The sequence below is a fragment of the Cyrtonyx montezumae genome, unplaced genomic scaffold (assembly GCF_038088225.1).
Source record: "Cyrtonyx montezumae isolate F1298 unplaced genomic scaffold, pur_monq_1.0 scaffold_8, whole genome shotgun sequence".
Taxonomy (NCBI): Eukaryota; Metazoa; Chordata; class Aves; order Galliformes; family Odontophoridae; genus Cyrtonyx; species Cyrtonyx montezumae.
The window spans coordinates 11,872,322-11,897,854 of record NW_027072089.1 but is presented as its reverse complement, the minus strand read 5'-3'; the positions used below and the strand labels follow the sequence as shown (position 1 = coordinate 11,897,854).

Sequence of the window (25,533 nt, the reverse complement as noted above, 5' to 3'; positions counted from 1 at the left end):
GAAATATTTACAATGCACATACATGTTAAGTATAACATTCCAGTGATTTGTAAATGTTAAAGGAACAAGGAAATAGTGCAGTACAGTTTACATATGCATTTAACCTATCCCACAGAATGCAAGTTCTCACTCTAACCTATGGAACTTTTACAGGAGCCCGTGCCCAGATGTTTAAGTTATGCTTTGAAGCAGCAATGACCTGTTTTACACACAGTGTCCTGAACTCTTTAAGACCATCACACAACCATTTACTTGAAGATTTGATCCGAGTTCATATCCAAAAGCTCAGCCTCCAGCGTACCGACTGCGCGCAGCTCCTCAGGTGGTGTCACTCCAGAAGCTTCCAAGCAAAGGAGACCCAAATTACTGCTGCAGAGGGATATGTGAGTGGCAGCAGTGGCAAAGCAAGAAATGTGCATTTGGAAATTATTGGTAAGTTATGTAATGCAGTTCCTAGCTTGTGACTTTACACAAGGCATTAACTTTCAAGTGCACGTACCATGACAGTAAAAACAAAGTTCACAGATGGGTAAATCGCCTTCAGATTTTTCACTGGAGAGAGGCACTGGGAGAAGGGCTGCTGCTCCAAATGTCACTGTCGTTGTTGCTCTGAAGTTTTCACTCATTGCAAATTCAGTCCATCGTTTTAATTTTTTAATTAGTTCTGAGGATTAAGACACCTATGGAAACCACCTCAATCTAATTCCTATCCCGTGAAAAGCACTGTGACATTTAAATCTCAAGATTAAGCTTAAAAGCAACATGGAACCAAACTGCATCCTCAGTCTTCTCTGCCAGCCAGGTGATGCTACGCTGAAACTTCCTGGCTTTCTAAAGAATCAAACAGATGCAGTATGACAAGCAAATTTCGAGCAACGTCTGATTTATTACTTCCCACACAATCCCTGTCCTTCAAAGTGTGAATTTAGGGCAAAGCTCTAAAAGCAAACAAAAAAACAGCTCGACACGAAGCTGTCCTGTTGACAATTTAAGAGCAACGTAAACGCAATCCCTGTTCTGTTTCTGTTCCCACCCAACCACATGAAGCCAGCTGAGGAGCTCCAGGACCCAGCTGTTCACATAGTCTCACAAAGAAAAGCAGCTTTCCTGCACAAGAAAGTTCTCCTGGTAAATTTGCCAAACCAAGGCCATGCAACTAGAGCTGGGAGAGCTGAGGGGTTGACAGAGTTGGAACAGGAAGCTCCTAGTATGATCTAGCCTGGCTTCCTACTGGAAAACTCTGAAGTGGAAATGTGCTGGCTCAGGTCACACGTCCCACTGGATTTGGCTTTTGCCTGAGCCTGGGAACCCGGGCAGCTGAAGCTCCACGTCACTGGAACCATTCTGAAAAGCCACCATGAAAGCACATCCCACATGTCTACACAGAGGATGCTCCCCTCCCTCCTACACTGCCATCCCTGCAGGGAGCACTGCTGGGTATGCAGCAACACGTCCTGATGGCTCCTCACAAGAAACTCTGCAACTGGTGCAAAGGTGAGAACAACAAACACACGTGACTTCTAGTTGCTGAGACAATCTTGTTTATAGAACTACTCAAAGAACTTTGAGTTTGCACCATGGCCAATGCCCACTCCTTTCTGCTTAGCCCTTTACTTGCTCTGTATTCACCAGTACATTGAAATAAGCACGATCTATGATTCTGAAATATTTACACATATGGTACTACACTCTTCTACTGTCTGATCAGGGATTTCAAAATCCCACTATTTACATTGTTTTCCTTGTCATGCCACCTCTTCAGATGATCATAATTTGGCCTTGAAAGGTTGCCAGAACCCCAGTGTGGTGCAGGCTGCTTGCTGCTACAGGTTGCCAGTGATGACTGTACTTCAGGTGAGCGTGGTCGCTCCGCTTCTCTTTGAAGAAACAGATGTGTGTGTCCCATTTATGCCACCAAACCAAGTCTTGTAATCTTAGCCGACAGGAAGGAATGAATGATGAACACAATTGGTTTTGGACAGGAATGAAGGTCCAGTTGCTGAAATTAAAGGAAGAAATGGAGTTGAACATAATTAGGCTAGATTACAGCTCAAACAACCAGCAATTTATGGAGCGTTTACTAGATTAACTGCTGCTCAGTATTTTCAACAGACTTCTATTAATAACAAACCTTTATTACAACATACTGTTTTTCCTTTGCGTGCAGCTGCAAATATTTAAGTCACTAAGGAAGTAAGAAGCATTCTGAGAGCAAATGAGATCCCCATGCCCCTGGGCTTACATCCACCTGGACGAGCAGCTAACACTGACTCCGATGCTGTAAGCCCTTTTCCAAGAGTTTCAACCCCTCCAACTTTTCAGACTGTTTCTGTCCAGGGATAATGGTGTGACTGCTATGTTCAACACCTTGTCCTCATACTTATGTACATATCCCTGTATATCTGCTCTTGGTTACTGCTGAGGCCAAAACATTGTACCACAATCTGACTGTGCCTGGTTCCTCCAACTGGCTGAAAATAAGCACTTTAAAGAACGTATATTATCAAAGGTGATATAAAGAATTGAGCGGCCAGTATGCTCAGGAACTGCTAAGGAGATTTGTCTGGAAATATATTTCCACACATAATTTATGGTATCTAAACTATTTGTAGGAATAAACACCTTATTTTTATTTTCTGTGACAGCTAACTTTAAGGCTTAAGTAGACAGTCTGCACTATATCTGTAGTCCCCATTTTTTTCCACAGCTAGATGTTCTAAAGTGTCTAAAACGTAGTTTGTCACATTAGATCAAGTACATGGGCAACAGGGCAACTTCTTCACAGTGCAGTGACGGAGCACTGGCACAGCTGCACAGAGAGGTGGTGGAGTCTCCTTCTCTGGAGACATTCCAGACCTGCCTGGACGCCTACCTGTGCAACCTGGGCTAGGGAGCTGCTTTGGCAGGGGGTTGGACTCGATGACCACCAGGAGGTCCCTTCCAACCCCTACAACTCTGTGATTCTGTGATACATATGTGCATGCTGAAATTATTAATAACATATTCTTAAGTTCTTCTACCCACAATCACTGAAAAAGGGAAATGGATACATACAAACATCTGGTTATCCAGAAATACACAATATTTTTGTGAATATAAGTAATCTTTCATCTCTCCTTGCATTATTTTACCTTTTTCTATTTTTAGATTGTCACTTTCTAAAGCCATATATATCATCGTGCTGCACTGGAAGCACGGCATCTACGTATTGCTACTGGAACCATACTGACCTGCTCCTACAAGGGCTGTTCCATCCCCACAACCATAGGGACCACCAAACAGATGTTAAATGCAGTACTTACAATTTCTCCATCTTTTCCTCCGAAGTCTAAGTAGAGCATCCTTATCCCATCGTCAGAGGACATTTTCAGTTTTTCATAGGGGTACTGTGCAATTGTCTTAGAGAAGGCACCATCTTGTGGTTCAGTTGTAAGAGAGAATCCATGTTCATAATGGATGGTCAAACGGCACTCCTGGCTTTTGTATGTGCAAGCTGAACAAAGAAACAAAATTCAGACTGTAGCATTCTTAGAAGTAACAATTCAATTTGGCTGCAGAAATTTGAGTTTTACATTTGATGTCAACAATATTCAGTGGAAACTAAGCTGTTGTAGCTCTGGGTTGATCATGTTCTAATGATAGACCTGCAGATTTGGATAAACACTCGGAGTTGTTCTGCTGTGCAAGGTCCAGGCAAGTTTTGTTAGCTGTGGTCTATAGACAGGGATTACAATTCTGCTTGGTAGTAACTACTGGACTATGTCAGTTCTTACACTTACTGCATTCTTCCTATAGCAGTGCACATCTGCATGCTGACCCAAAGCAGCTTTGTGAAGATGGCTCAAGATGGCATTTCCTCCTTCCAAACCTTGAGATTCACAGCTATTCTTCTTGTGTGACACAGCCAAACTCAATGAATGTGTTACACAATGCATGACAAAATTAGAAACTTGAAAGGGTATCCCTGCAGAATTCTGACAAACACAAAGATACTCTGGAGTCCTCATTAGTGTCATAGTAATTGAAAACGGATCCACATAACAGCAACTGCAGCAAAAGTCTGCATTGCTCAGCTCTGAAACGTACCGTGATCCAAATTAAACAAGTTTGAGTGTTCACATCCTAAATTCTCTTTCCCCCTCTCTTCCTGTGAACTCCTCTGACAACTAAGGCTTCTTGCAAGTTTCCCAGAGAGCCAATCTCTTCCCTGCTCACACCCCTGCAGCACCCTTCCTCTCGCAAAGCAGAGCAGAGCTGGGGCAGAAATGGGGTGTGTTAGCGATCTCTTCTGAGGGGTGTTTGGCAGCCACCACCCCTGAATGCCTTCTGCACAAAACCCAGCACCAGCTGCCACTGCCTTCCAAACCAAAGAGGAGGGCAGGCAAGGAAAAGGGACTCAGATTTCTGGGAGATGTATGTCAAGGCTGTCTGTCAAGTGCACAGCAGCTGGGCTGTGGACTCTCATCCACTGTTTGTGGCCTGGTTAACATGAGATCAGACTCTGGATGGTTGCATTGTTCACCAGAAAAAACAGAAAGCACCCATAGCTACAGGTTCCTCCACAGATGTAAATATGACTCTGACAAAAAAGGAACTTGGCACTGGGATAAGAGCACCTTCAAACAAGAAGGGGCTGATGCCTTCTTCCTCTTTTTGGAAATAAAGTCAGAGTCAGAGTCACTGGGTTCAAGGTGATGGACATGCTCTCCGGGTGGTTCCTACATTTCCTTCTTGGCTTCTCCCTATGGAGCAGGTCAGCACTTTGGCTCTTGGGGCTGGTGTTTTTAGACAAGAAGAGATAATGTTCAACTTTACCAGTCCTGCCAGCTGGGGAGCTGGAAAGGAAGGAAGGAGAGATTTAGTTTAGATGTCAGGGAAATTTTTCACTGAGAGGGCAGTGAGGCACTGGCACAGGCTGCCCAGAGAAGCTGTGGATACCCTATGCCTGGAGGTGTTCAAGGTCAGGCTGGATGGGGCTCTGGGCAGCCTGAGCTGGTGTGTGGCAGCCCTGCCTGTGGCACTAGGGTTGGATCTTGATGGGCTTTTAGGTCCCTTCCAACCCATGTCATTCTATGATTCCTTGATATGACTTCCAAATCCTTGGGTCTCTCAAGAAAAAGGTGTAACCTGAAAGCCTCAGAGCCATTTCAGGCTGGCAGCTACCAAGCTGAAAGGGGCATTACTCCAGAGACTGTGGCCGACTAACTTTTATTCCAGTTAATTTTGCAGAGACATCACACATGCTCAGGGAGGAAAACGACCAATCACCACAATCTGGCTATTGGTCTGGTTTGTTTTTCTTTTCACTCTTTTCAAGTGTGCAGAGCTGGCTGAATCGATAATCTGTTCATGCCAGATTGCTTATCCTCCCCTGCCTCTTCCCTCTGCAGGAAAAGCTTCTGATAGAAGCTCTCAGAAATAGTGCTCTTTTCTGTGGGTTTCTGGCCAGACCTCAGGCAGTTGCTTCTCCATGACACGGACCAACACAGCTGTTTAGAGACTTGTGTCCAAAACAAAAGATGTCAGAATAGCAATGATAGTGTCCTTGTTTTGTGGTACTGACTGCAGGTACCATACCAGCTAGGGATGGCTGGGAAACAGAGTTAAGATATGAAGGAGTGAAGCTGTGAGCGCTACTCACATGTTGTGATTTCTGTGATGAGCTCTGCAGAATTGTGACAGCCCTGCACGATGCTCCTTGTCCACAGTGAGAGGTCTCTGCTCGTCTCCGTCCTGAACAGATGTGTTTCAATCCCTTGCCTCGTGCCGGTACGGGTGGCAAAGGACAAATCCACCCCAGACTGCGGTGAGCCTTTTCCTGGGCCAGAATGCACCAACCTGAAATTGGATTGGGATATACACTGGTGACTATAACACAACGTTATAAGCACTGAGCTGCTTCCACAGAGGCCACATCACTGCAGAGCACTGTAACAAAATCCCTTCTTGAGTAGAACTGCTTTGTTCACCCCCAAGTGCATGTTGTTGGGAGTATGAGAACTCACATCTCTACATTTAAACCTGAAGTGGCAGTTACTGCTCAGAGGGTGAAGGTCCAGAAAAGAGAGTACCGAGGCAGCCAGGCAGGCAAGTGATGGTGGGGATGCTGCAAAGGGCCAGGACTTCCTCACCAATTGTCCAAAACACTCCTTTGGATGAGCAAGTGAGACAAATCACCCTCTGGTTGTGGCGATGGGGTTTGGAGACAGATGGAAACGTTCATTCAGCCACAGCGGCTGGATACTGTCAAGCTGCACTTGCCATAAAACTTAAACATCTGCAGACAACTCTACAATAAATGGATAAAGTAACGATTCCCACGGAGGCTGAAGTTCTGTAAAAGATGCAGATGCCATGTGCTGCCATAAGGTACCTGTAAAATGCAAAATGCTGCAGCTATTTGTAATCCCAAACTTCTGTTGCATTTTGCTGCAGTTAAATTTTCTTGGCCAGGCACAAGCCGTTCTCCTGTGGCTTGGGAAGGCTTGTCCATCACAGCCAGCACTGACTGCAGGAAATGTTTTTTGGGACAGTAATTCAACACCTCATAATATTTCATTCCTGTTAAAGACCATCCTCATTTTTTTTTTCCTGCAGAAGCATGACCATGAATATGGGATCCACAGAACTGTGGCACTGATTCAGCTGAGAGTAATGAAAAAGAAGAGCTTGTCACACTGCGAGCTCCGGGCACCGGCCCTCAGAAGAGCCACAAAATGGGACCAGGGAAACTCTTCTGAAAACCTAATTTCTACCCTGTGCTTGCTGTTCTGTAGGCAAACAATATACTTGTATGAGACTATAAAATACATACGTAACACGGCAGTAGAACACATGCTGAAGCAGGGAACATTAGGTTTTATGCATTATCTACTGAATGCTGTCTGCCCTCAAATAATTGTTCTGCATCTGGAAGGTTAGCTGGCATCATAAAGCAGCTGTTTTAGTAGGAAAAAGAAAGGTAAAAAGGAAGAACAACTTCATCTTTTCGGTTACCAGAACACTAACCATAAGACATCTGAACGTTTCCCAAATTCCCTGGCAGCCCATGTTGATATGTGGGATCTGCACTGTGCCCAGCAGGCACACCCCCCTTTCAGGTTTGCTCACACTCAGGTGTCAGTGGATTTCTGTGAATTCTGAGCCTCCTCCTCCATCGCCCACTGCCAGGAGGGCTGGGAAGCAAGGTGCAGAGTTTGTTGTTAGAGATAAAGCTCCTTTGTACAGGCTTCAAGAGCTGTGCTAAAAATTATTCTCTACTACTTCAGGTACTGAATATGTGACAGATGGTTCAAAGGTTTTATTTCCTTTCAAAAACACCCAAAATTCCCAGGTCTTCATGCATTATCCATTGCACTCAGGCTTTGCAGCATATGAAGAGAATGGGACGCATTTTACAAATCAAAGTATATTGGACACATCTGAAGGATCCTCTTGCACCCTTCTCTCTCATATTATCCCCCCTTTATTAAAAATTCACTATGTAAAAATCCTTTTCTTTTGTCACACAGCTCCAGATCACACTTTGGAAAACCAGGCAGCTAAACCCAAAGTACACAGCCAGGCAGGGGAATGTTTGCTGCTATATTTCTGCAGCACCACTGCCATCGATGTGCCTGATGTCCCACCCCAAGCTGCAGAGCTTCCAGAGGGCACAGGAGGTTTCTCGTGGTGTGGGCTGCTTGTGCAGCATGTAGCAAAACACAGCACTCTGCACACTCCAGGGAGCCAGCACGACACCTGCTCATGTTCTCTAATTATTCCCTTTTCTCTCCGAGGACCTTTCTGGCATTACCCTTTGCAGGTGCGCAGTAGTGAGATGTGTGCAGTCCAGCACCACGTGATGGGGGATACTCTCTGGGACCTACTCCTCACTGCAAGGCTGTGGGAATTTCCAACACAGCAAAATCCAGCGGCTTCTTCAAAAGGACACTGAAACCAGGACTGACATTCACAGCAAGTGTTCAGCTGCTCACTGGAGACTGATCTCAGAAGAGGCAGGGCCACAAGTGCATACACACCACTATAAGCTGACCTTTCTTAGGTTGAAACCCCTCCTTAACCCTTAACTTAGTATTTGAAATCTGCTCGGGGGCAGCTGTCGCCTTTGGAAACCTCTGCACACGCACTCATCCTGCTCAGCCACCTTTGGGTTGCCCTGCACACCCCTCTGCCCACTCTCACAGACAACTGGTGCTCAAACTCCTTTCCTGATGTCCCACCCAGAGCCACTAAATTGGGATGGTGGGTTTTGAAACAAATCTTCGTGTTGTTGGTCTGCTGCACGTTCAGAAAAAATGGATGATCACAGAACCATTTGAGTTGGAAGGGACACTGAAAGGCCATCTAGTCCAACTCCCCTGCAATGAGCAGGGACACCTACAGCCAGTGCAGGGTGCTCAGAGCCCATATGGCCTGACCTTGAATCATCTCCAGGGACAAAGCATCCATCCTCTCTCTGGGCAACCTGTTCCAGTGCCTCACTACTCTTATAATAATGAAACTTTATTCTTACATTCAATCTAAATCTCCCCTCTTCTGAAACCATCTCCCTTTGTTCTATGAGAAAAGACCCTGCTGAAGATAGCTCACCTTTAGATACTGAAAGGCCACTATCAGGTCTCAGCAGAGACTTCTGCAGGCTGAACAGCCCCAGCTCTCAGCCTCTCCTCTTAGGGGATATGTTCCACCCCTTGGATCCTTTTCATGGCCCTCTGGACATACACCAGCAGGTCTGTGTCTCTCCTGCACTGAGGACTCCACATCTGCACACAGTACTCCAGGTGAGGTCTCACCAGCACAGAGCAGAGGGGCAGGATCACCTCCCTTACCATGCTGGCCACATTTCTTTTGATGTAGCCCAGGATGTTTGACATTCTGGGCTGTGCAGGCACATTGCTGACTCATGTCCAGCTTGTGAACCACCAGTACTCCCAGATCCTTTTCAGCAGTAACAATGTTTGTTAACAATGGGATGTTCATGTAAAAACCTGGATTTACACAGGTAAGTTGCCCAGACCACCCTTTGCTCATCATTACCAAACATCTGTAATCTACACTGGCATCAAGCATCAAACTGCTCCACTGTTTTCTGATTACAGAGCTCAGCTTTGCACAAAGGTTACTTGAGATACTTGATCTTTGACAAGAGTTCAACATGTGCTGTTTTATTTTTCACATGTGCTATGATAGATAACACAATTTGACTGCAGACATTTAAGATGCAATGGCTTGAGCTCCCATCCCCATGCTGTAGGGAGGCACTGTTATTCCTTCTTCACGCATAAAGAAACGTGGAAACATTATGACTAAAAGGTCCTCGGAGTCAGGGCTACGAGCCAGCTGCTGTGCCTTCTGGTGCAGAGACTTAAAGGAGCAACTTACATCTCCTGATCTCAGTTTTATTTGCGCTATTATTTATATTCCACACAAAGCTGGGAAAGACTGCCTAGAAAATATTTTTAGATCTTAATAGCACTCGTAGGTTGAAGGGAAACTTATCAACAAACAGAACATTGAAAATTCTGCTATTAAAATGCTACAAGAAGAATGTAATCCTTCCACCACTTCTCAATTTTCTCTGCTCGTTATGTCTTGGGTAGATTAAGCATGACTCTGTGCAGTATCTGGCACTGAAGTTTTCCAGTTTCAGCAGCTTTTCAAATATGCATTAGCTAAGCAAAAATGTTTTCCCAAGGACTCATAAAAATCTGAAAGATGGCAGCAGCCAAGATTACAACATGTGGTCTGCAAACTTTCCAGGTGAAAAGTTCTCGATTGCACTGATCGATGCACAGAGGGGATTAAAAAACATGTCACAAGGAGGGTAATCACCAACTGAGCACAAACACAGCAGTCAATACTGGCAGCGAACCATGTGTATTTTCTTGGTGTAACTACCTGGTGTGACAGCACATAACATCAGAATCCTGCAGGGTTTTAATCAAAAGCATCCACAACACTAGGTGTAATGATTTAGGGAATCTGTCAATTATTGCAGGCCTTGGGGATTTGAGTATTCATTTGTATTTATCAGATTGTGGCTCAGTTCTAGATGTCGTGTTTGGTATTTCTGTTATCTTTTCACCTGTTCGTTAAAGCACAGACAGTGGGCTGGATGCTGTGTGTGTGCCAACACATTCCTGGTACTGCCAGCTATCCTTTCCAGCCCTAGCACTGAGGACTGTACACATTTCTAGAGACAGATTCTAGAGATAGAATCCAGTGCTTCACCTGCATACCAAGTTTTTGCAGAACCTCCTCTGCCTATCCTGCTACACAGCCTATCCTGCTGTGCCCACCACAGATCTAGAGAATATGCTGCCTTGGCCCCCGAGTTCCTGTGCATACCTGAAAACTAATGGCATGTTAAGAAAGGTTTCTTAAGTATTCCCTGTCTCCAAGGGAGACCCTCAGCACAAGAACAACATGAAGCTGTTGGATCAAGTCCAGAGGCTGTGAAGATGATCAGAGGGCTGGAAAACCTCTCCTATAAAGACAGGCTGAGGGAGCTGGGCTTGCTCAGCCTGGAGAGGAGAAGGCCCTGGGGAGAACTCATTGCAGCCTTGTAATATTTAAAAAGTGCTTATAAGAAAGATGGAGGAAGAGGGGAGATTTAAGTGAGACACAACATAGAAATTCTTTACTATGAGAGTGGTGGGGCATGGGAACAGTTTGTCCAGAGAAGCTGTGGATGTCCCATTCCTGGAGATGCCAGTGGGGTTGGAAGGAGATATGGGCAACTTGGGCTAGAGATATCTATCTCATGTCAGGGAGGTTGGATAAGATAATACATAAAGGTTCCTTCCAACCCAAACTATTCCATGATTCTGCTATTCTGTTTTCCAGGTCTTACATTTGTATCAGACTTCCCCTAGTTAACTAGCACCTTTTTGGATGTGCAGTGTCCCACGTGAACATGGGCCATCACCGGTGCTTTATTCATGCTCCGTGCTGAGGTTAGATGACCACACCTGTTCAAGAAATTATGCTTCTGTTACAACCCAAGATGACCACCTTATAACACCCTACCAACAGCTTAACACTGTAGATTTAAGCAATTTTGCCACACTTTCCAGATGCTTTCTGGCAGAGTGACTGCTTTATCAGACACATACCACACAAAACCAGAGCCCTAGGTTATTCCCCTGTACCAAACTTTGTGCTCATCCTTTCTGAACATCATCCCGTTTTTGCACACTAAGATGTGTGGGCAGTTAGGAGAAGGGTGAGTTGACTGGCAACCTCAAGCCAATCTGGGGCTGATTAAGATAACAAACTGGCAAAGCAAGGCATAGGCATTTCCTAGCAGTGATAGAGCAGTAGGACAGGTATACATGCTCAGGACTCATTACATTGAAATTTTAAAGGGTTATCATGAGCCTTGGGCAGCTCCATGGGTGTGTGGAGGTCAGAAGGGCACGGAGTTGTAGCCCTAATCTCCTGATGGCAAATAACACTTTGCTCCTAGCAGGAGAATGATCCACCACAGTAAAGTGACTTTGTTGAACTGCCTTTTGCAAGCTAAGATTTAGAAATTAGCGACTGCCTCACACCTGACTGTTAGCAGTAGCTACCAGGGTCCAGGCAACAGGAGGGGCTGGAGGTCAGGACATGGCAATCACGGTGTCCCTTCGATGCACTTACCACAGGCAGGATCTTCTGCCACTTCAGGAGGACTCAGCCCTGCAGGCAAATGGCACCCTGAAGCAATGGGGAGGAGCTGCACCATGTTCTGCTGGTGGTTTACCAAGAAAGGCAGCAAAGCTTGTTTTGGGGCAGAAGGAATGGGGTCAGATAACACTATAAAATAGGATGGGGAACTCATAAAGAAACAGGTTCAGCTGAATGACCATGTCCTCTGTGCGGCCCACAGCAGGCAGTAACTATGTACCACTGAAACATCACTCCCACAGAATTCCCAGTGCTTCTTCCCCTCCTGCAAGATTCATGATCCAAGTGATGCAGTTTGAAAAAAGAGCAGAGAGGTATGCAGAAATACTGCTATTTACCAACTCAGTCTGTTCCATCCACCTCACACTGACGCTGTCCAGAACTCCCTTCCTCCTGCTGGGCCAAACACACATAGGCAAGGCAGGATGTTGCAACAGGAGGAGCAATAAATTACTGATGACATCGGCACATTCTCTCAGAGGTGTAATTACCATGTGGTAACACACCACCACGTGCCATTCAGCATCACATCAAAGTCCAGTGACACACCTACAAACAATCTTCTGCTCCAACACCTTACCTAGTTTTCAGCGTCAACTGGACTTGACAAATTTCACTGGGATTGTCAACATTCACTGCCATCAGGCACAGCAGGCTGCAAACTGCAAAGCACTGTGCTCTCACTTCATTTTAAGGTAACAGAAAGTAAATCAGAACTTGTCTTCCTGTAAGTGTGAAGGCTCTATTGTGGGTAGGTTGATTAGGACAAAATAAGTGTTACCAAATATAACTTTATATATATTTTTTTAATATAATGGTTTAATAGTAAAGTCTCAGCTCATTTAGGGAGACAATGAAGAGATGGAGAACAAAAATTAACTAATGAGAGTGCAGCAAGAGACCCACTGTTTTTGGCAATGTGCTACCAGCTCTTCTGAAAGAGAACTCATTGAGAATAGTATAATAGTGGCCTGTAGCAAGGCCAAAACAATGCAGCAGCAGCTCTTTCTCAAGCCCTTTGACCACACTGGCAGAGAAATGTGATTAAGATTCGCACTGAGAAGCACAGAAGGTTTCCACTGTATAAAGACAACCATGGGAAAACTCCATCTGAATTAGTGTTGATGGATAGATCTGAAATAATACAGATGGTTATTTCCAACCTCGATTCAAAAATGCATCTTTCAAGTTCATGATTTCAAAGTACAAACCCAAGACTTCTGGCTGTAACACAAGTCATACTGAAATTATCATACATGCAAGACCCCAGGAGCCCATGGACACAGAACTTCCACATTAGCACATTCAAACCAAGACAATAATTTCCCATAAGTCAGCTTGGAGAAGTAGCTGGAAATGTGAATGCTTCTGCAGATTCCTCAGGTCTGCGTGCTGAGATGGAAATCTCAGGAGATCAAACTCTCAGCTATTTCAGCACTTCTGATCTGGGCCAAACTACTGCATTTGTTTTCTTTCTGGTGTGATTCTAGCAATCAGCTTTGGTCAGAACTTGAAGTGGAAGAGAAGTGAGGAGGAATGTTCTTCCATTCAAGAAGAATCTCATTTCCAAGCCATGGCATTTGAGATATGATCTATAGATGTACAATTGCTATAGCTATCTCAGCTTTTATGGGTGTAACCAAAAGCTCAGGTACCTGGTGGCTAGGAGGGGGTAGGTGTGCAGAGGGCTGAACCAAGCCTCCTTCATCCGTGGCATGCTCTCATATATTAAGAGGTCCTTCTCTGTCAAGACCACTAACACTGGCTTCCAGTGCTTCTCGTTGTCTCCTGGCACCTGAAAAGGAGGAACATTTCAGTGAAACAAAAGACAAAGATACTACGGTGCAAAGCCTGACAACACAAACATCTTGAGCCCTGAGCAAGACAGCAAGCAAGAGTTTTTCTTCTTTGTCTTTTTCACATTTCCAGCATGAACTTCTAGCCAGATGCAGCAGAAGAGGAGTAAAGCACAATGAAGTCAGCTGCTCTCGTTGACAATACCATTCCAAACCTCCTTGCAGCCTTCACTCAGTACAGGCTGTTCCATAAATGCAGTAGTGGAAGAACACAGAGACAGAGCTGGCTGTTATTTAGCTGTGGTATGCACAAAAGGACCTTAAAGGTATATTTACAAGGATTGCCATTCATGTGCAGCTGCCACATTAATCTGAGTGCTCGACACTACTCATGTTCTTTCTAGGTTCAAAACTACTAAAAACCTTCAACATTATTACTATTTAAGAATGTCAGGTAGTAAAATAATACTGCTTTGGGAGCAGCTGGGCCTGCTTCTTTCCTCCACAGTTCACGTTTTCACTGCTTTCATTCCCAGTACTTTTACAAATGTCATTTTATAGAATAGAGTCGATCTGAAGCATTGACTCAGAGACAGATTTGCATCCACAGTTAAACCCATCTGTAGACAGTGTCTAATAACTGGGACATCAAAGCCCTTTACCAGCTGCAGAATCCAGATGTGGAATTCTGTTTTGCAGCTCAGGCATGTGGTTGTCCACATGGCCACACACTATGAGGATTCTGTTTTTTTCTTAATCTGGCAGCGTTTAGGTGTCTTAAAATAGATGGGAATATGAAAGGGTCTTGGCTTTCACAGACAAATTAATCATTTTTTTTTTTGGTTCACATACAAGAAAAGACATCACATTACATAGAAACAAGCTCACAATCTAAAGCCCACATTCTAAAACCCAAACACCTTGGCTGGGTATTAAAGGAAATTAAACAAATTATGAGATTCTCCAGAGAATCTGGTTGTCTACATGACTCCTCCATTAAAACTCTGTCCAGCGAAGAGAAGCAGCTGTCTAACACATGTTTTATGCTTCATGCCAACCTATTTGGCATGGATGTGTGTCACTGGGCATGTCACTTGCTAGAGAAAACATCTATCTCTTTTAAGGTACAGGCCTTATGAAAAAACTGCTGACGGAGCTGGGATTATTCAGTCTGGAGAAGGGGAGGCTCAGAGGAGACATTACAGCTCTCCATAACTATGTGAAGGGAGGTTGTAGTGAGCTGGGGGTGGCCTCTTCTCTCATGTAACTGGTGATAACATGAGAGGGAATGGCTTTAAATTGCACCAGGGGAAATTCAGACTGGATGTTAGGTAATACTTCTCTGAAAGAGTGGTCAGGCACTGGAAGGGGCTGCCCAGGGAGGTGGTGGAGTCACTGAACCTGGAGGTATTTAAGGTATGTTTAGACATTGTGTTGAGGAACATGGTTTAGTGCTAACGATTGGTGGACAGTTGGACTGGATGATCTTGAAGGTCTTTTCCAACCTTGGTGATTCTATGATTCTATGTAAGAGATAAATCTAAGATTGACCAGGACACATCAGGAATGGTGATTCGTATCCATAAATATGATGTGCTTTAAATGATAGATTCAGATTGAGAAGCATATTTGAGATACTCCTATTTTACATGAAGACAGATTTCAATGCATTTCTGAACTTCTAAAGTATTTTGAGCCAGATGTAGGAAAGCTTCGCACAAGAACCACCAACACCCAAGGCAGATCGTAAGCTTAAGACTAAGACTGTTGGCTTGCATCACTTTTAGAATATAATTTTTTTTTCCAAATTAAGTTTTTCCAATAAACACATTTCTGTTTGCTGCATTGCTTTTTCATTGCTTGTTGTCATCTGTACATCAACCAACCTAAACTCAAAAATGTTGATCCTTTTCATTTCTTGAGGATCGTTAATATTTATTTACAATTTTCTTATGCTGAATTTCTTGAAGTGCAACCTTTCATTTTCAAATGAGCTTGAACAGAGCAGCTGCGTAATTAATGCACCTTTTAATATACTCCAGGAAGAATGTTAAACCCAAAGATCTCAGAGCTCATGTACCTCAGAAATATTCACAAAGTAAAAAGCATTCTTAGCTACGTAATACTACAGTTATTAACTGCAGTTAATATATCAATTCCCAATTTTTGAGCACCTGTATGTGTCCCTTAAACAGAAAGACTTTAATACATGCTTTGTAAGAATTCAAGAAATGAAGATAACTATAAAGTCTACTATAGGACGAAAAGAATGATTTTCATATACATAACTTGTGGGGGAAAGTGGACAGCGTACTGTGGCTATTACTTCTTTTTTCACTCTGTCTTTTTTTCATTCTGTGACCACAAACAACCCAAAGCTGTAAGCAGCTTCCCAACAGAACTATCCCACCTGGGCAGTATTTTCAAACCCAAGGTCTGTGATGAAGTGGCTGTCAGCCAAACGTGACTCCAGAAAGGTTGGGAAACACTGCTCTCAGTAAACTAACCACTAGAAAGGGAATGCAACTCATTTGGCCAGCTCTTTGCCACACAACTGTTTGCTGGACACCTGTAAAGATCAGGAGCCAGATTTTCTGGCTGAGAAATGAGGGGATGCTGTGCTTACAACCTGCACAACGAAACCCACAGCTTGGTCTTTGTCTTTCTTAATGGCATTAAAAGCTTTTCTTCAGCTCTGCCTGAAGGGATCTTATCCAAGCTCTCCGTGTAGAATGCATCCCTTATTTGTAAAGTGTAGAACAGGAATCACAGAATGGCTTGGGTTGGAAGGGACCTAACAGCACATCATTTTCAACCCTCTGCCATGTGGAGAGCTGCCACTCACCAGCTCAGGCTGCCCAGGGCAACCTGGCCCTGAACGTCCTCAAGGATGGGATGGGGCATCCACAGCTTCTGTGGGCATCCTGTGGCAGTACCTCACTGCCCTCTGAGTAAAGAATTTCCTCCTTAATACCTAATCTAAATCTCTCCTCTTTTAATTTAAAACCATTTTACCTTGTCCTGTCACTATCTGTCCATGCAAAAAGTTGGTCTCCTTCCTGTTTATAAGCTCCCTTCAAGTACTAGAAGGCTGCAGTGTGGTCTTCCAGAGCCTCCTCTTCTCCAAGCCGAACAAGACTCAACCCCTTCAGCCTTCCTTTGTAGGAGAGGCACCCCAGCCTCTGATCACCTTCATGGCCCTCCACAGGAAATGGATATCAGGGACAGAGGAGAGCAATGTTTGCCCATGTCCTTCAAGGAGCACTACCCAGGAGGAAGGGCCCTGTGATGCACACACTTTTAATCACATTTTATAAACCTTGCTGTGACTATAGCTGTCTCATTCATAAGGAGAGCTGGTGTAAGCAATACTGCTGCTATTTCAAACCTGAAGAAGGGTTTGTGTGTCTGAAAGCGTGTCTGTTTTTTTCCAAGTTTAACAGCTGATCTAATAAAAGATATTGCTTGTCCCTAAAAACCTTGAATTGCATTACTGTTCACTGATTTCAGTGGGGTTTGCATCAGGCTTTAACAGCTGATGCCGTGCTGTTCAGCAGACAGGCAGCACTTCTCTAAGGTGTCAAAGAGAACATTTTGTCCTGCAGATGGTAACAGCGAATTTTACAAAGGAAGAACAAAGTCTGCAAATACAACATTAGCCTACAGGGCACATTCAGAACAAATCAGCATGGGAAATTAATCCAGATCAAGCAATAGGGTCATACCAAGCATGAGTAAAATAATAAAATTCAAAACAAGAGGAGAAAGCATGCTGATTATTGACAGCAAAGAGAAGGATCTGTTCCAATAGTAAGGATATAAAATCTGACACGTCATAACATGAAATAGTTCTCCATACCGGATCACCTAAAAATCAGACCCTATGTCTGAGAACATCATCCAGATGCTCCCTGAACTCCAGCAGCTTGTTCCATGCCCACCGCAATCTGGTGCCTCCCCTAACCCCCCCCCCTCAACCCTCCCCTGACTCAGCTCCATGCCATTCCCTCGGGGCCGTTGTTGACCTTCCACTCCCTGTGAGGAGCTTCAGGCCACCATGAGGCCTCCCCTCAGCCTCCTCTTCTCAGGGCAGAAGAAACCAAGTGATTTTATCCACTCCTCATATATCTTCCTCCTATACTCTTCACCATCTTTGCAGCCCTCCTTTTATATTCTTTTTGTATTGTGGTGCCCAAAACTGCACAAAGAACCCCAGATGAGGCTGCACCAGTGTAGTGTAGAAAGGGACAATCACTTCCCTCGACCAGCTGGCAGTGCTGGGCCCAATACATCCCAGATCCCAACTGCACACGTGTGATTCAAAGCACATTTATCTGTGTTGCATACCAACAGAATGACCACCTACCCTAAGAAAAATTTCAAACTCAAATCTTTTCCATAGTCAGAATGTTAGATCCAATCCTGATGGAATAGAGGAAAAAAAAAATGACAGTACTCTTCAAACCAACAAAAAGCTTCAGCACATTTTTTACTGGTTTTCTGGGTACTGTTATGGTAGCAACAGGTACCAATGCCACTCTCCATGTCCAGCTCAGCTCACCTGAGCCAAGTAACAGAGGAGATCCATGCTTATGTCTATCTCTGCCACAGGCTTCAAGTGCAAAGTCAGTATAAATGCTCTATTTCCAATAGGCAGCTCACTTGAGACATGTCCTTTTAGAAACAGTTTGGACCTTTGCATTTTCACCCACCAGATCTCTCTTTTGTAAGAGTTTCCTTTGAATTTCAGTTACTCTTCTACTTCAGGCTGTCAGGAATAGACGAAAGAATACCTTTAATCTATGACGCTCACAGAAAATCACATTAGAGGCCCTGTTTTTTGTTTTTGTTTTTTTTCTGGAAAGCTATTTTATATTTTCATTAACAGCTTTCATTTCATTCATTCCATCACATTCTCTGTTTAATACACAAATTATATATTGCCAGCAGACTTCACTTCAGCAGGTATTCTGAATGTGCCCTTTCAGAGAGAATCACAGTGCAGCAAATTCACACTTAGAGTTTTAATACCCTTTCCCCTCCCCTGCATCCCTCAAACCCAGAAGTTAAAATACCCTTGCATACACCACACAGGAGGAGCAATCCAGAAAGAATTTTCTGAAACATTTTTCTTGGTGTTTTCCAGCCTCCCTTCACTTAAAATCTCTCAGTGCTGCCAAAAGTCAGCTTTGATAACAGGCTGAGATGTGTTCTGCTACGTATTTCTTGCCATTTCATTGTCTTTTGATGAAGGACTACATCCATGTTCAGAATAAATTTGATTCTCTTACAGAATCCTACTTGTCAGTTCTTGAAAATAACAGCTGGAACTGCAAAGTATTTTTCCAAGATGAACTGCAGTGAGGCAGAAATACAACATGTCAACGGCAGCATATGCAACAATGCTAGTACTTCTGCAAGCTCATTTGATGGGAGGCAATTTTCAATGCAAGAGTGGGTGTAAGTGACAGCCATAGGTAGGGGATATCAACACCTCCCACACCACATGCACAGATCAGATGTGTACTTGGTAGTTTTAAACAGGAGATTATAGAATCACAGAATCATAGAATGGCTTGGGTTGGAAGGGACTTCAAGGATCATTAAGTTCCAATCTCCCTGCCACAGGCAGGGTTCCCAGCCACGAGATCAAGTACTAGATCAGATTGCCCAGGGCACCATCCAATGTGGCCTTAAACACCTACAGGGACAGGGCAACTACAGCCTCTCTGGGCAACCTGTTCCAGCACCTCACCACTCTCTCAATAAAAAAATTCCTTGACATCTAATCCAAACCACCCCTCCTTTAGTTTAAAACTATTCCCCCTTGACCTATCACTTGTAAAAAGTTGATTCCAATATCATTCAAATATGATGGATAGTGGCCCAACATTAGCCAGCTCTCTGGGGTGCATGTCATCCAGCCCCATGGACTTGTACACATTCACTCTCATGAGTTGGTCTTGGACTTGCTCCACCCTTATACTGGTGGGGAGTTTGCTACCCTAGCTCTGACCTAGGGGTTCAGGTTCAGGGGTGTGAGGCTCACAGATGTGAAAATCCTAGAAATAATATGAATGTTATATTCATATTATGAATATAATACGAATGATATGAATGTAATATTTCATATTATATAAAAAAAGGAAGAAAGCTATTGAAAATATGATCGGTTTTGTTTTCTCTCTCTGACCTCAGTGACAGCTCAAAGGTACCTGTTATCAGATTTGGATTACACTTACTGCACAACAAAAAATATCCCACGAAGGGTACAACACTGCATCATTTGAGTATCAAGCAGCTACTGAGTGATGTATATGTTTGACTTTGATGCTGTGTGAACAGGCAGAGCAGCACAAGGACCACACTGATCCCAACTCTCAAGCTATCCCCAGTGCAGTCTGGAGTACAGCTACAGCTACAGCTATGGGCAGTGATGAAAATGAAAAGGATACCCATTCCTGAGACAGATTTGTTCAAGACTAAACTTCTCCTAGATATCCTTTAAAATGAGAAGACACAAGCCAGTTTTAGTCAAAACTAACACAGTCAACCACAACCGCATGGTATGATATCTACAAGCAGATGTTCCAGCTCTAGATGGATATGATTTCCAAACAGCTCTGGCTCGTATCTAGAATCATTGAATGGCTTGGCTTGGAAGGGACCTCAAAGCCCATCCATTTCCAGCCCACCAGGTCAGACTGCCCAGGGCCTCATTCAACCTGGCCTTAAATCCCCCCAGGGATGGGGTATCCACAGCTGCTCTGGACAACTTGTGCCAGTGTCTCACCACGTGCAGTAACAAATGTTCTCCTCTTTTTTCTCCTGATTCATGAGTCCAGGGAAACTGGATAAATAAATGATTAAACATCTAACTGTGAAGGACTCAGAAAGTAAGAAAAAGAAAAGGTAAATTGTGCATTTTAGAAATCTTTGCCATGACCTAAGATCACTTTGCTGTGCATGAAGTGAAAGTCCATAAGAACTCTTTCTGTGACATAATGTCAAAAATACACCCAGGGAAGGGAAACAGGCAGAGGGCACTAATATGGTAGGCGGATCACCATTTGTTCAAGACACTGACTGACTTTCACATCAGAAGAAAGAAACTCTACTATGTTTCAGAAAGTATTCTTCCGTTTTCTGAGTAAAAGATATTTTCTTCTGTAGTGATTTCTTCAGACCACAAGATGGCTGAGAGAAATTCTGCAAGTAAGTAGTGGTAATTTGCTAGGGATATGATGGGAAAGCATTGCAAACAGTAAAGCTCCACTCCTGAAAAGATAGTGCTGAACTAAATGAATTCTGAAGAAAAAAATCTGCACTTTACTACTTATCTTCCCCATTGTACTGTTTTCAGAAAATGGCTGGAAAGCGTAGGGAAGGGAAAAGGATATTTCATCACCCAAGGGCTGTGGCAAGGAAAACCTGCCTGACCTGTAACACGTAAGTAGAGAAGATAAATGGCAAGCTGGACAGGTGGGAAGGCCAAAACAGGCCCAGCTGGTGCTACAAACAGGCTGATGAAGAGATAGAGGACAGACTAGCTATCGTTCAACTGACCTTCAAGGCCAGTTTGACAAGGAACAAACCCGTGCTCAAAGTGGCCATATTTTAAGTACTGTTTATAAAAGAGATATAGGAGAATGGAGAAAAAGCCAAGAAAACACCATTAACCCTGGGCTTTTCTTATCAGTTATACTGATTGAACAAGTGAATGAAAAGTCTGAAGAGTGTTGGTGAGTACAAAGCTGCTATATTAAAGCTAAAACCTGTGCGAAAGTGCAGGCAATAACATATGCTTCCCTTCTTGTCCAGCCAGCACCTGGGTTTCCACCAGCCATCTCTCTAATCTAGCATGGTTACAACACATTCAGGGCAAAAATGAAGACAACAGAATCACAGAATCATATAATGGGTTAGGTTGGAAGAGACCTTAAAGATCAGCTATGATGTTTGCTATTAGTAAATAACTGCAGCTGTTGTGTGTTCATGCCTTTTGAGTACACGCAGCTTAAATCTGGGATATCTGGACTCTACAGATTGCAAATGAGGGTGTCTGTAGCATGCATTCTGAAACATCTCTCATGAAAGGTTGACAACAGCTGCCCAGTGCTGCCTACAGCTATCATCAATATGTGGGATGTACTGTACCTCTAAACTCAAGTCTGGGACATATGAGCAGCTGTGCTGTCTTCAGTATGATGACTGGATCTCACAGCACCATAATCCTAGTACTGCAGAAAAACACTACTTCTGTTTAAAATGGAGCAGCCCTCTTCCTCCAGAGTTGCCTTAGAAATTGGAAGAAAAGGATCTCTGGGGTTGGACTAGATGATCTCCAGAGGAGCCTTCCAACCCCTACAGTTCCGTGATTCTGTGATTTTCTCTCCAGTCCATGGAACCATTTTGTACATCAGGATCAGTGCCAAGAGAAAAGAATCATACTCGTGAATGGCTTTCAAGTAGAGGCAAGAAAAAAAATGGGGAGATTTGGAGGCTCCACCATATCTCCTGTGTAAGTGCTTAAAAATTGTTATTTAGTGCTAAAGAAAAGCAGTCCCAGGTACAGATGAGGATACTAAGAGCAAACACTATTCTCTGGTATGTGACCCAGCAGTTTTACTGTGGGCAGACTTTTCTGTTCAAGTCAAGTAGCAGTGTTTTATGAGGTAGTCCATCCTCATCAGTGGGCTATAATGGTAACTGTACAGGTGCAGAATTGATTTAAAGACACCAGAGTTTCAACTCACTGTCTTTAAAGATCGTTAATTTACAATTGATTCTGCCTTCAGCTGATCAAGTAGGTGCTAGATTAGGATAAAGTAGCAATAATACCCATTATCTCAAAAGATATATTCACTTTACCTTTTGATTCAATAAATGTGCTTGGATTTCTAATGATCTACTCAAGAATACTTGTCAACAGCACTGAATCAAATGTGAATGCAGGAAATGGAGTTTTGATTTGAAAGCTGCTTGCATTTTTTAATGATAGTTCCAACGTGTAAAATGTCATTTGAAAAGATTACAGCGTCTCTTTGATGAAGGACAGGTAATCATCTATGTCTATGTTAAAACTGTAGTGACTGAAATCTGTCCCAGAAGATGTTTTATGCCATTCTCTATCATGTTGTATTTCCTAACATTCGGTCTCAGAAATGATGACCCTTCATGACCGATACCTTTTCAAGACTGACAGATTCAACTACTTCACTCAAGGGTCATTATAAATCACAAGCGCTGAAAGAAAAAATAGTAAGACAGCAATACAGAAAGAACAAGATGTTTCTCTGTCATTGTTACTATGCTGTCTCAAGGACAGTCCAGAATACTGTGTCATTTCAGTCTATTGTGTCATTGATCAATATTCAGTAACACTGACTGACTGCATTGCAAGTACTGACCTCAAGCACATGAGTGAATTCATAACGTCTGGCATGAAAATGCACATCTCTTAGAAAAAGGCAAAATCCATACGCTGTGCTTCATCAGCTGGAATTGATAATAATTTAATATTTAATAATTTAGCTTATTTTGAAGCAACAATGAGGTCACAAGTTTCTGTAAATTTGGTGAAAATTAGTAATAACTTGGAATCCAAAGCTACTTATGTAGATGCCTAAGTAAAGATCTGTGAACACAAAGCTGATATATTTGTCTTTTTAAAATTAATATTTTTTTTTTACCTGGCTGTCATTTTCAAAGCCATTCAATTATTCAAGTCCATATGCTTTTATTAAATGGATAAAAAGAGAACATCTGTATTTGTAGCAGCATAATCAAAGACCTTCACAAACTACTTACAAACCTCACAGATCTGATCTGCTTTCTTGCTGGTGAAGAAAAAAACCATAATTTTTATTAGAATTGCTTTATTAAAAGACATAAGCTTCTGACAGGCAAGATGATTTTTTCCCCCAAATCCCAGCTGAGCTCCAAGAGGCCTCTGCCACCAAACAACTTTCCAGTTGGCCACACGTTGGCAGCCAGTAGGGAGAGCTGGAGACCACCTGTAGGCCTGCATGGTGGATCTCAGTATTGGTGGATCCCAGGACATCAGTAAACATAGGAACAAACAGTTACACCATTTAATATCCAATTAACCAGGACAAAATTGAATTTTAGCTGCTCTGTTGCAGTTCATAATGATTTTTACCATTAGGAACTTGCTACTCATGCTGAAGCATGTGGTATTGTGATTCTGGGGATACTGTGAGTGCAGGTATCACTACACTCTTGCAAGACTAATTGAAAACTCTTTATTTTAATATGGTCATTACCCTAACAGTTGCAAAATAATTTCAGGAGAAGAATATGGCCGAATGGGAAGAATCCAGGGGAAAAAGTTCAGATCTAGAGAATAACTGCAATCTGTCACTGAGTCCTGTGATTTACTCAATAGCTGTCATCACTATGTATCTGGTGCATGAAGAAAGGCACACACATCACTAATGCTGCAAAAATAAATGCTGCAAAAATAAATGACATGACAGCTTTAATGAGAAACCAGTATTACCGACTGCAGTCAGCCAAAGCTCCCATGAGGATACTAAGTGTGGCTTGAAAATAAGTCTGAGGTTTGCTTGGTATTTGAAATACATTTTTAATTTTTGCTGATCCATCAAGCTTTTTTGTTTTGCTGACATTCCATAGTTTCAAGCTTTTCGTTGTGGCCAGGAACCTACAATAAAAATGAGGGCTCAGCTTTCATAAAATCTCTCCATTCCAAGCAGATGACCTATCCCTATAGTAAAAGGATTCCAGCTAGGAGGCTTAAGAGCTACAGTCAAGATGCAAGCTGCCACTTTCCAGATCTGTGACAAAAGGCAGCAAATATTGAAGGGCAGGTGTTAATAGGGACTATGAATATTCAGCAGAGCCATATGAACTAGACAAACATAAAGAACCTTCTACTTGGCAGTTATCTATGCTGAGCTTTAAATTAACCACACAAGACAAATGGATTTAGTGCTGTGCCATGTTATTTCATTGAGATTACTAAAAGATGGACGATTAGGGCCATCAATCTACAGACCCAAATTCTACAAATATCAGCAAATTACATGCTGTAAGCTATGCAATTTTGAAAGCTAAGGCTCTTTATCTGCTTTTAATTCACAGTGTTTCGTATTTTTGCTAAAACCTTAGCATGTAATTACTCATAGGACGATTCTATTGAGAACTGAACATTTCTTTAGAAAAAATACTTTAGAGTAATAAAGTTAATTTCCAAAGCCAGTATAAACAGATAGCACGCTACAGGTCATTGCCTTAGAATTAAGGATTCCTGAAACATACAACTTAATAAAATTTCTCCAAATTGCATTAGACTTTTCTATCTCTTTACAAACACATCACATATCTGAAGAGAAAATTGCTTTTTGGCACAAGAGATACACAATCTCAAGATCCTACTGATTTCATCAGTGGAAGAATGTTTCCTGCTGCAGGCTAATAAATCATTCCAGCTGGCAAATGCCAGCCACTTACAGTAAGAACTGGCTGAAGGTAACACAAACCATGGAGATCTAGTATCTCTTCTGCTGCTACAGTGAAGCGCAAAGCCCGAGAGGATGAACAGGTATGAGAGTTGTTACTCTTGATTTTATCCTCAGCATTAGAAATGTATTTACACTGAAGACCCTGAGAAATTCTGTAAAATTATTCATTCCTACTATGAAGATAAATCTTCATATTTTAATTGAGGCTTCTTTTTTAGTTTGCCCTAGTGTTCTTAAATATAATGATTCAAAGAGTAACTCCGTTGATAACATTAGTACAAAAGTGTGCAAGAGAAAATTGGAAACTACTTCCTCTAGTAATACTGCCATATGCTAACGTTCACAGAACTCTTTTTAGAAGTACAGCAAATAGGATTGAATATCATATCAGCGGTTTAATACCCAAATTTCTGTGTTTTTAACTGCTGTGCCCTCATGGCTTACTTCCTTATCCATATGGAAAACAGCCAGGCACAATTAACTATTTGTCAGAAAACAATCTATTAATTAACACCATTCTGTGAGAATGAGCTGAAAATCATATTCTTTGCTTGCCA

At 42.8% G+C, this 25,533-nt stretch overlaps 1 protein-coding gene across 1 annotated transcript in view; it reads right to left on the bottom strand.

Moving 5' to 3' along the window:
- Positions 1 to 1,433: 1,433 nt before the first annotated feature.
- The window catches only part of SNTB1 (syntrophin beta 1), a 105,715-nt gene continuing 81,615 nt past the window's right edge, over positions 1,434 to 25,533 (bottom strand). Inside the window, exons 4-7 of the mRNA XM_065752804.1 lie at positions 13,329 to 13,468; positions 5,642 to 5,838; positions 3,303 to 3,493; positions 1,434 to 1,999 (exon numbers count right to left, since the gene is read on the bottom strand). Coding sequence (XP_065608876.1) covers positions 1,907 to 1,999; positions 3,303 to 3,493; positions 5,642 to 5,838; positions 13,329 to 13,468 — 621 coding nt within the window. The 3' untranslated portion in view covers positions 1,434 to 1,906. The remainder of the gene's footprint in view (positions 2,000 to 3,302; positions 3,494 to 5,641; positions 5,839 to 13,328; positions 13,469 to 25,533) is intronic.